Raw genomic sequence first — 12043 nt, forward strand, 5'->3', positions numbered from 1 at the left:
CAGGAATCCTGTTTTTATTCCTACTACTATGCTATGGCAAGCCAATCCACCAGCATCACTCCCAGCACCTTGGAGAAAGGTCTCCTGGAAAGGAAGTGTCGTGAGCGCATAGTACAACTTTTGAGCTTACCTCATCTACGAGAATTAAATACCGCATGGTTTCTGTCATTCAAACCAATCTGGCAAGATTGCATCTTACCTGTTCTACGCTGCCTGCTCAGCAGTGAAGAATATGTGCTAGACATCTGTCTAACACTCCCATCAGTCATGCCAACAAAAATCAATACTTTTCTGGACCCAATAACGGCCCATGCTCTGTGTTGTCCCCAGAGGCTACCAATCCTGATGACGGCATTCGTTGAGATCTCACAGAAGCAATATGCAACTGCTGAGATACGAGATGGAGCAACGGGCACACAGGTAACATCGGAAAGGAACATTGCTACTGGCGATGCTTCACATCTATGTGCAGTTAATCTTCTATCGAGGTATTCCAAAAATCACTAAAATCGGTAGACTATCTTTTGTCTACAGGAATAGAGGATTTCATGTTTTCACCAGCCCCTTACACTGACTTTTGATTCGGCTCACAGTGTACCGGGAAAGCTATGAATTTGGCCTTCATTTTTCAAAACAAAGACAAAACCTTGGAACTTTTTCGTAGAATTTTTTTTTTTTCTAAATTTGAATTTTTCTTTTTATGGCAAAGTAATATGCTTAAAGTAGAACTATTCATAGAGAACAAACTTCTTTGAACACTTCGAAGGACACATTATCACCTTTTATTCACAACAATTTCACTTATGTAACATGACATGAAATGATCTTTTCTTCTGTAATTGTGAACCATTTCATCATATGTGTATATATTTCTGTTCATTCATTTAGCTTTCACTGTAAATATATGCTTAGAATGTAACATTGCTTAATATGTACAGCACCTTTGCATTTCATGTCTAGCAAACATTTTTTAACATAAACTTATTTTAGTATGCTTTTACAAATGTTTTTAGCAAACCTGCGGTAGTCAGTTTTAACTGTTTAGCATTTCATGTTGAGCATTTTGTATTATCGTTCATTCGAAAGCGTAGTGGGTGTTGTGTTTCGATTTAGATGTCCTAATATAGATTTTCCTAAATCATGTCCTTGTATAGGCACAATTTGTATAGCCCTTATTTAGGCATAGAATCCCAGTCCTTATTTAGGTATTAGCTATGCTATCCAAATACAGGCATGGTCACCTACATCCGACCATCCCAACGTCACAACGAGTTCTTTACGTAAATGCTAACATTCCTAAGCACTTTCCAGGTATAAATATACCTTCCCTTACCATGGCAAACCACGGCTCAGCTGCACAGCTCACCACGGCAAATTCGGAAGGAATTTGAGTTCCTGCCTGATGCACTGACCAGACGCTGTCAACCCTGCTCGCAGAGAATCCAGCTTCCAGTGTTCTGACTTCGTTCGCGGGGTGTTAGAGTTTAAGACCCGGAAAGAGATTCCCACCTCTCTCATTCTAAGGTATAGAGCTGACTAGAACCTAGAGGGACTCTTGGCATATGCAAAACTATAGCTTACCATACTATAGAATACGGCACCTACTTCTTACCTTGTACTAAACTTAGGTTAGGCACACTGGAGTAGAACTATTTAGAAGCATCAAACGAGTATCCACTTTTTAGCCTATGTTATTTATATATGTGTATATGAACATATGTCATAGCTAGAAGACAATGCTGTTGCAGTATTATTTCTTCTTATTGCTTATGCTGTACGTATTATATCTCGCATACTGTCTTGCGATTGTAACAGCTCATATCTCTTACACGAGAAACAAGACTGTTCAATAAATCCTTTTTATTGAAACGCCCGTCTATCTATTTCTGTGTAACAATGAAGAAATTAAGCATGCACGATTGACTGAGTGAAACTGTTATCTGTTGTTTCCACGATTCTGAGACATGTTCCGATTCTAAGGGAAACAAAGTTGTCATGTTTAAGCAGTTGCCAGAAACTACTCCCTTCTTGTTTATTCAAGGAGTTTCTAGTAGCCTCTGAGTTAGCTGGCACACAAAGTAATTAAGTTTAATGTACTCAATAGAGGCATACCGACCTCAGTCCTATGCCACTACTATAGTGTATATTATTCCAATGCACAGAGCCTATAAGGAAAATAGGAACTACACTACAGGATAAGGTACGCATATAAATACTAGCATACTTACTGCATTTGCAGGTTCACCAGTTGGCGCTGCCAAACTGGATTACAGAGTAAGAGTCTTCAGAATGGTAGGAATAGGAGAGTCAATTCAAATGGTTCTGGAACCTTGGTGAGTGACCAGATGGATGCTAAGTCCATTCCTAGGTGTAGAGGTATACATTCTTGTTGCTCAGGGGCTAGGGGTAGACAGTTGCATGGCCTGGGATGATGGTAGATAGGTTAAGAAACTAGAGGTGCAGTGGTTAGTGAGAGTAGGACACTGGTAGGGAACAATTATAGTGAGTGATTATGCATCTACAGGAAGAAGGGCACACACTACTTCAGTGTCTTAGAATATATGGGATAAAGTACCCCCTACCTTAAATGATAAGGATATTGAAAGTTAAGGAGGCGTTCCATGAGCATATAGAGTGTGAATAAATGAATGAATAAATGAATGAAACTTTATTGTTCAATTAATTAAAATTGTTACAATATTCTATCAATAAACAAGGAATGTTTAAAATCTCACTAAGTTTTACTAAGACTGAAAATACGTTAAAACGCTTAAGATAATAAAATAACTGTTGCTAGAACTGTTATCCTGTCCAGCAGTAAGGTGATGTGCATAGGACTTGAGGAGAAATTTTATCATAGTCTTTCTTGCTTGCTGGCCAGCTGCTTGTTTTTATGTCTCAGTTTTCAGTTTCAGTGCGGCCCAGATTGCGTCTATGAATTTCCCTAATCGGGCCACTGCTTGAGTTGTGTTAACAGAAAAACACTGGTCTGAAATTTCTCTGCAACTTCGAAGGCCATAACACCTACAGATGGGGAGAACCAAGCATGGACGCTCATTAACTAGCTTTGGGCAGCAGCACAACAGATGGAACCAAGATTCACGACAGTAGCTGCAAAGTCGACAGGCCACTAAGTTGTCCAGCCGGGCCCAAGTTGAATTAAAGTCCATAATAGGCAGAGCGAGAAGTCTCATTTAGATAAATCTTTTCTGGGCCAAGACTGTCAGGGCTTGCTCAAGGTAGGGCTGCGGTGTTCCCACAATGTATGAGGCATCCAGTGAAGAAAGATTGTTTTGATGATGCAAACTTTCCAGGCCCCTTTCAAAAGATATTCTCTTGACCTGTATGTTCACCGTTTTTCTCCAGGCTAATACTGGGATGTCTGAGTTGTGCAGATTTTGGGCATCTATATCCAGTACTCTGATGGCTACTGCCAACTGCACTTGCCATGGAGAGCCATCCTCTTTGAAGATAGTTTTAAATTGCCTTTTTACGGACAATACTGGGGCTCGCAGAGTTCTAATATAGTATATTAATAGATTGCATTAGCAAGTAATGTCTGGACGGTTGAGACCCAGCTCCAACCTTACTCTTGCTCTCCTGGCCTGTCGAGGGAGAGCTAGAACCTTTTTATAGGCCTGATTTTGAAGGTTCATGAGGAACATATTAAAAGCACAGGGAAAAACTAAGTGGCCATAATTGAGAGAGGGCACTAATTTTGCCTTGAGAACTTTCAGAATAGGTTCTGCTGTTGGGCTGTGAAGTCAGTGGTTAAGGCTTTTTAAGGAAAAGATGATGCCTGCCCCTTTCCTTCTCAGATGTTTCAGGTGGGCTCTAGGTTTGGCCCCTTCCGATAGCCAAAAGCCCAAATAATTGTAGCTTATGCTTGTTTTAATTTGCAGAGTACCAAGTCGCCAGTGTGCGGTCCTCTTTCGTTGGTACATCCCGAAAATAAGTATCCTAGTCTTCTCCTGATTCAATAGGAGTTTGTTCTGTCGACTGTATCCATGCAGAGCATTTAGGGCATTCTGTTAGCCGGTTCTCGTATGGTCCATTATTACAATGTCGTCCGCATACCGGATTATTTGGAGCCGCACATACCCCAGTCTTGGAGGCAATAGACTTGCCCCCTCCAAGGCTTTCCCCAGGTCAGATGTATACAGATTAAAATGTATAGGGGCAAGTACACACCCTTGTTTTAGACCGTTATTGTTTGGTACCTTGGCGGTAACTGAAGTTTGGCTGATTTTAATACCGACCCAGGTCCTCTGATAAAGAGTTTATAGCCTTTAGCAGCTGTTGAGGAATTCCCCAAGAATGCAGTTTTTCCCCACAGCTTCCCTTGATCAACCCAATAAAAAGCTGCACTATAGTCTACAAAACAGCAGAAAAGGGGTGGCTGTGATGGCCGGGTCTCACAGTGTGACAGGTGGCCCAGTACTAGAATGTTTTTCTATAGTGGAGCTTTGAGACCTAAATCCTGATTGAAAAAGGGAAAGGATGAAGTTACCATCAGTATATAGAGGAAGGAGGCTGAAGGTCAGCTTGGCAGCTTCAGACTCATGGTTGTCTTGGTAAGATTATCTGGGCAGTCAGTTGCGTTGTCTTTTTGCATCACTAACTAAGGATTGAGCGGGTCTAAGTTCCACGGTTCAAGCATCAGGCCTTATGCTCCTCAATTGCTTTTAAGTTGCACTTCCTGATATGTCTGCTTCCTTTAGGCTCTGCTGCATGGCAGGAGTGTCCAGCAGAATCCCATAGTTTGTTGCCATTATTCAGCCCCACTGTGAGTGGGGCACATGTGGGAGGAGTAGCTTATAAAAAGACACAAAGATAGACTGGTTGTTCAGTGTCAGGAACTGCAGAAGCCTGCGCCTGCAGCTGTTTATTAACCTCATGACCAGGGCACCCTTCATTTGGGACATATCACTGACACACTCTTGGCCACAAGTGTGCAATCCATGATTGAACGCAAAACTGCAGTGTCCAGAGACACACCTGAACTGTTTATGAGCATTATTAGTGTTGTAATAGTGACCACATACGATAAGACAACTTAAGTGGCCACCCCATGCAAGATTACCAGCAGTGATCACTTCAGTGCACCATGCACTAATTTAAAAGAAGATTTAAAGTGGAATTCCTCTACATGGATACTACTAGGCAGTAATTGTTGCAATGCCTCAGTCACCAGGGTAATATTAGTAATATTGCATGATTTATCACTCAAATATAAGGTTTACATATACTTTGGAAATCCATTTTTCTCTAAACAGCAGCTTATGAGCTCTAGAAACACACACATTTTCATTGCAAAGACACACCTTTCAGTTTTGGGATATATATTAATTCATCCCAGCTAAAATGTCACACATTGTGGTGGCTGCAAACAGGGGAGCTACTTCTAGGTAGAAGGAGAGCTATAAGTAGCTCACGAGCTACTCGCTGGAGAAGCCTGATGTAGATTCAAACAAACAAGAATGTTAGGATTTTAATTTTACAAATGCGGTTGGCTCACAAGGAAATTTCACAGAGATGATGGAATTTCCTCGTGTACAAATGGTTTGCTCTAATCTGACACATGGCCAGTCCACAGGGAGTAAATATACGACACCACGCGATCAATCAAAAATCTAAAATTTTGCAGACTGTCTGAGTTAGGTGGTGTTTTTTTTCCTCTTTCTAGGTCTCTCCACTGGATCTGGCTGCTATGGAGATATCGAGAAGGTTAGCACAAGTGGGGCTAGTTGTGCAACTGCAAAGCAAGACAATCTGCCTTATTGTGGTAGGTGCCATTTTATTTCTGAAGATCATGAACCAACAGGCAGGTTCTCCACCTTGCTTCATTTGCATATGCTTTTAGTGTGCACATCTGTCAGGGGTGTAAGGGAGTCACCAAATTAGCCAGACGGATGATTTTAACAGATCTAGCATCCTTCTTTTAAATCACTACAGCCAATTGTGCCTACTGTACAAATCGACTTCACAGTTTGCAGACGTTACACCACAAAAACATAGTCCTAAAAAGCTAGAAATGGCATTTCAATAACCAGATAATTCTCCTTCCATCTCAAGTATACACCATCACGGGTAAGAGTAAAATATTCCAATCCTCACATCATACATATAAATCACTAACCTGGATGCTGTGAGGAGCATAATTAGCTTTGAAAGTTGGTTCCTGGTGCATATGCAAAATACCTCCAAGATGTTCTAGGAAAGGGCGAGGGCCTAGCAGGTTTCAAAGCAAGAACTGGGGACAGCCCCCAGGATATGAGACTCCGGGCCGGAGCAAACCGAGTTAGGCGATCAAAGTCCAAATGTAAATCATTAGGAAAGCGCAACACAAAGCAGGCGTGCGAAACCCAGGTGTATAGATCTAGGGAGGAGCAACGCAAGGCAGACGCACACAGCCCAGATGTAAGTTTCTAGCAAGAAGCAACGCAAAGCAGGCGAGCACGACGCAGATTTAGAGATCTAAGGAGGAGCGAAGCAAGGCAGGAGTGCAAAGCCCAGATGTAAGGATCTATACAGGAGCAAAGCAAAACAGGTGTGCAAAGCCAGGATGTAGAGATCTAGGAATGAGCGAGGCAAGGCAGGCGTTCAAAGCCCAGATGGAAGGTGCTATGCAAGAGCAAAGCACGAAAGAAGTGCATAGCCCAGATGTAGAGATCTAGGGAGGGGCAAAGCAAGGCAGGTGTGCAAAGTCCAGATGTAGAGATCTAGGGAGGAGCAAAGCAAGGCCGGCGTGCACAGCCCAGATTTAAGGTTCTATGCAAGAGCAAAGCACGAAAGGAGTGCAAAGCCCAGATGTAGAGATGTACGGCGGAGCAAATCACGGCAGGCGTGCACAGCCCAGATGTAAGGTTCTATGCAAAAGCAAAGCACGAAAGGAGTGCAAAACTCAGATGTAGAGATCTAGGGAGGAGCAAAGCAAGGCCGGCGTGGACCTCCCAGATGTAAGTTTCTAGGAAGAAGCAACGCAAGACAGGCGACTACAGCCCAGATGTAGCGATCTAGGGAGGAGCAAAGCAAGGCAGGCGTGCAAAGCCCAGATGTATATGTAGGAAGGTGGATATCTGACTATGGTTACCCCCAACTTTTTGCCTAGTGTCTAGCTGGTTTTTCGACTTAGTTGGCCTGAGATCCTGCCATTCAGGGTCTCAGGCTGTCTGCTCTCTCTTTAAAATGGACTCCATGTACCCTAGGTACATAACCAATTGGTAAGGATCACCTTATTAGACCCTGTACAGTGTACCCTAGGTACCCAGGGCATAGGTGTACCCTAGGCCTCCCAGGGGCTGCAGCATGTATTATGCCACCCCTGGTCTGGCCTTCCAATCAGACACAACTGGCTGATCACTCAGCTGGGGCAAGGTCGTGTAATCACCCCTTGCTTAGATATTGTATGCCTATATCTACCCTTATATATAGACACATGTGTACCTATCAGTCACTCCTATGGCAGGCCTTAACAATCCTGGAGGCAGAGTGCTTGGTAACATGTGAGATGGTGCTCTAGCATGAGCTGAGCCTGTCTGCAGCTTTCGGAACCATGTCCTTATAGCTGTTCTATGATATAGCCTACCATATACTCTTAAAGTGCCTTATAATCTTAAACGGTTATGGTAACTATGGTTTGGCTTTATCAAAACATGTCGTGTAAGGTGTCTAACACTTTGGAATAATACCCCCATACCATTTCTGGTGATGAGGATATTATTCCTCCCTTCTAGAGGGAGAGACATGTTAAAATCCTACTTTGCTGTTTAACTCTAACCAAAGCCTCAGCATCACAAAATGGATGCTGCTGCCACGACACAAGTCTGACCTCCTGTAGCTGGGAGTGATCCCAGCCAGGGAGGCCTGGACAATAGGTTTCCTGCTTGGGGAGGTGCTAGCACCTCCCCAGACAGCCTTTAGTGTATTGGGGCAGGGTGGGCTGAAAGGAATGAGACATGCCTGGGGCACACAAGGTGTTCCTTGCGTAGTCCAGTTCAAACCGGCGCTGGGGCACTCCAGCCCCAGCTCTGGCGCGAAACTGGACAAAGGGAAGTGGGTGTAACCACCCCCTCCCAGGTCCCACCCATAAGGCGTGACCTAGCAGGTATCCCAGCCCCCCAGATTAGTATAAGAGTGGGAGTTGGGCCTCAAGACTTTAGATTATCCTGAACCTGCAAACTTGAACAGAAACTCTGGACCTTCGACATTCGACGAAAGAAGAAGACTGAAGAATCTCCCTTGTGGCCAAGGAGTGGCTACCCTGTGCAAACAGGCACCATCAAGAGACTACCCTTTGCTTTGCCCAAGTTCTACGAGGAACCGACTGCAGAGCCCGACCAGAGCCTTGACTTCCAGACTTCTCCGACCCTGATCCACATCCACAGCAGAGCTGAGATCCGTGGAGGCGACGAGCGACGTGGGACCGGCTACCTGGGAAAAGTGGCTAGTATCTTCAAGCGCAGCTTCTGAGGGACCCTCGAAGTTGTGCACCGGGGATTGAGAAGCCCCAACCCCAAGCACCATCTGCACCGAAGATCAGCCCCTCACACTCCACGAGTTCTGCGTGGGGCCCTTCAGCATTTTCCTGCTTGCCGCATCTGTCCGGTTGCTTGCCCGCTGGCTAGTGGCCTTTGTGACGACGCACCCTGAAATCTTCATCGCTGGTTTGGCTCCTCCAGACTGGCTCCTGCTCCTTTGAAAAAGAGAAGCATCCCAGACCTTCCTGGTCTGCACCAGAAGCAAGTCCTCCGTTCTGCGTGGGTTCCACTTGCCAAGGCTTGGTGAGTCCTAGTCCAACTTCGACGCCGCCGACAGCAAGAGCCTTCGTGGGACAGCTCGCCTCCTGGTCCTGGTCGTCCTCGACGCTTCCTGGTCCTCCTGGCTGCAGCGACAAGCTCCACCTTCACCTGCAATCTTCACGACATCGCCTGGTTCCTTCCTGGTTCCACGTGGTCACTGGCTAGTGACCTTGACTCTGTCCCTTCTGCTTGCAGGTCTCCTCTCTTCTTGATCCCAGCCTTGGGATCCACCGGACACTCTTCACTGACTGCCTGTCAGCATCTTTCTTCAGGCATCCATAGGAGTCGACGACGAAACCCGACGCAACTTCACCCCTATGCACCCGCAGCCTGTGGGCTAGGTAACTTGGGTACTCTGGTGCTCATCAGGATAGTGACTATCCTAGTGTCTAGTTTTCCAGTCTCGACTTCCTAGCTACTCCGGAAGTGTCCTAAATCAGTCTATTTCCAAACTGTACTATTGCTAGTGACTTTTACGCATTACGCGTGAGTGTTTCCACTCTGCACCTGAATCCCGTGGGCCTCCCACTTCCTAACCTTTGGTAGTATAGTGTAGCCCCAGCGATTCCCTAGGCCTAGGCCTATCCTATTTCCATGACAGTGGTCCTTATACCACTTACTTAGTATATGGTTTGCATGGCCCCTAGGGCCTAACTGTATTACTTACCTGTGTGACTTAATGTATGCTTAAATAAGACTGTGTTGTACTTACCTCTAATCTCATAAAGAGTGCTGAGGGTTTGACTAGAATAAATACACTTTATTTTATATATATATCTGTTGTGGTGTCCTTTCATTTGGTACTCAAGGGATTATATATGGTATCACAGCTGGCTTCACATGCCATTCAGAGTTTAGCCTAAGACTGCTCTTGTCCATGCTACCACTAGGATAGCTGGTCTATAAGGTTGACTTTACAACCAATCACCATAAGGGTATTTGGACTGATATAAGGTGTACACTAGAACTAGTGACATCATACATCAGGCCAACTTCTCACAGTATAGAGTTAGAAAGGAGAGAAGCAAAACAAGCGTGCAAAGGCCAAATGTATGGTTCTAGGCAGGAGAAAAGCGAGCAGCTGAGTAGTACCATGCCTCAGAAGCATGAATGTCTAAGGTAACGCTCAGCCAGTATCAGGTCAGCCTATTGCAAAGGCAACAGCTGCTGACCCAAAGTTTCTTTACAGTGACCAGAAAAACCTGTATTTGGGAATATAGTTCAGCTATTCAAAAGCACTCACTGTTGGCTACTCTTCAGCTTTAAGATTATAATTTGAGATATGGGTCCTTGCTTCCTGAGGATTCATTGTTCACAAACAAGTAGATGTGCTGGTGTTTGTTTTGGTTTACATTTGAACTGGTCTCGTCAACCCACTGAATATGAACATTTTGATGGGTTTTCAGGATATATGTATATTGATTATTCTGAAAACTTGACAGGATTATACAAAGGACCACTGGAAATATGTGGCAGGGGCGTACCAAATTATGCAGCCGGCTTTTCAAATTTTGCAGCAAGTAAAGGCAAATAATGCAGCAGTATGTGGCATTTTTTGTGATAGTTTACCTCATTATTTTGACATTTTTACAGTTATCACTATCCGGGCAAAGGTTCCGCCTAATTAGTGCCAGGCTGACATCCAAATACAGCAATAAGCAACAGAAAGATGACCAGTCAACCTTTGCAAAGAACCTTCCCCAGCGCAGCAACATATGTTGCTCCTTTTTTAGAAACTTTTGATCAATTTTTAATAGAAACAGTTTTTTGGTTAAAATCTGCAGATTATGCAGCAGAAGATGGAGTATGTGACAAATGCGTCAAATACATAACTATGCAGAAAATGCATCGGCCGCATAATCGTATAGTTCCAGTGGCCCTAATTATACTGTTTGTCGTGTTGAAAAGCCCTAAGTGACAACAATAGGTTTCAATCAGTGTGTTTAATTAACTTAAGGGGTGTGAGAGCATTCTTGATGATAACTTCCATAGATGTCAGTTCAGTGAGATGCCTGGGGTAGTGGAAGTTATATCACATGCCTCTTGAAACCAATGACAACTCAGGATGTAATGTCACGTTACCTTGACACTAACAACACAAATTATGTTGCACAAACTTTATCCTATGTAATATCATTGAAAATGGTACCACTCACAAACAAGCACAGGCATGGTAAATAGGTTTGATGCTTGCACTTGAGTGTTTAAAAACACTTGTGTGTGAGAGTTGAGTATGTGCTGCAGTGCAAAACAAATTAAACAAGAATTGGCAAAGCAGTATGTCTAGCCTTTCAAAAGTGCAAGCAGCCCTATTGGCTTTGCCAGTGCTTTTAATCCTCCAAATGGTCGCCTTGCCCATGTAGACATGGCAATCACATCCGAATGCTTCTTTCTTCTTAAACTTTATGGGGAAGCATTTGAAGACAGTTGCCTTGCATTCACAGGCACGGACAAGCAGGGAAACGAGCAACCTGGTAGCAATCTTTAGCTGAGTAACCTGGCAAAAAACAAAATTAATAAAAACAATGCTTTGGGTTTGGAAGGGGAGGAGCACAACAGAAACACCCCTTTGGGGATGTGAGTGCTGATAGACAGTTGGGAGAGGACAGACCGTAGAGATAGCAAGGAAAGCCATGTGCTCCCATGCAGTGCTAAAACGTAAATGAAACATGAGTTCAATGAGATAAGCAGTGGAAAAATACAAGTTATCCAATCAAAATGATGGTGCAGAATCTAGACTGGAGAGCCATCAAAGCAGGAGCATCGAACTGAGATAGACAGGAAATCCATCAAGTCATGTGCAAAGGTCTGACCCAATAGGACTTCAACAGCTGCAGGAGAGACCTAAAAATAGATCTCTTTTTTATACAATTAATTTTTGAGCTAATTAATTAAATATGTGATGACAGAGTGGAGTTTTCAGATGTAAAATAGTCCATCGTACATTCCAGTGCAGGTTGAAGGATACGCCAGGACAGCCAATACTAAGAAGGTGGGACTAAAATACTCCTAAGATTTGATTGACAATGAATCAAGCCATTGGCTCAAAGTTCCTCATTCAAAGAAGCCAATGGCAATGGTTGAACTAAAGACCCTTGCAATATGTATAGAATACAATATATTCACCATGAATAGCTGATACATTATTTAAGGTGAAACCTAAGTAAGCATTTGCATATCCTACTTGCCTGGCTTTCCTTTTAATAATCAAACTAGGCATAGTGTTACACCTTTATTCTGTA

At 43.7% G+C, this 12043-nt stretch overlaps 1 protein-coding gene across 4 annotated transcripts in view; it reads left to right on the plus strand.

Annotated features, from left to right (window-relative positions):
• LOC146805520 (lysozyme g-like) overlaps positions 1 to 12043 on the plus strand; it is an 81667-nt gene that overhangs the window by 51699 nt on the left and 17925 nt on the right. For all 4 annotated transcript variants that reach the window (XM_085620515.1, XM_085620514.1, XM_085620513.1 and 1 more), the window contains one exon: positions 5687 to 5785. In XM_085620515.1, the coding sequence (XP_085476641.1) occupies positions 5687 to 5785 (99 nt within the window). The remainder of the gene's footprint in view (positions 1 to 5686; positions 5786 to 12043) is intronic.

The sequence above is a fragment of the Triturus cristatus genome, chromosome 8 (genome assembly GCF_964204655.1).
Source record: "Triturus cristatus chromosome 8, aTriCri1.1, whole genome shotgun sequence".
NCBI classification, from domain to species: Eukaryota; Metazoa; Chordata; class Amphibia; order Caudata; family Salamandridae; genus Triturus; species Triturus cristatus.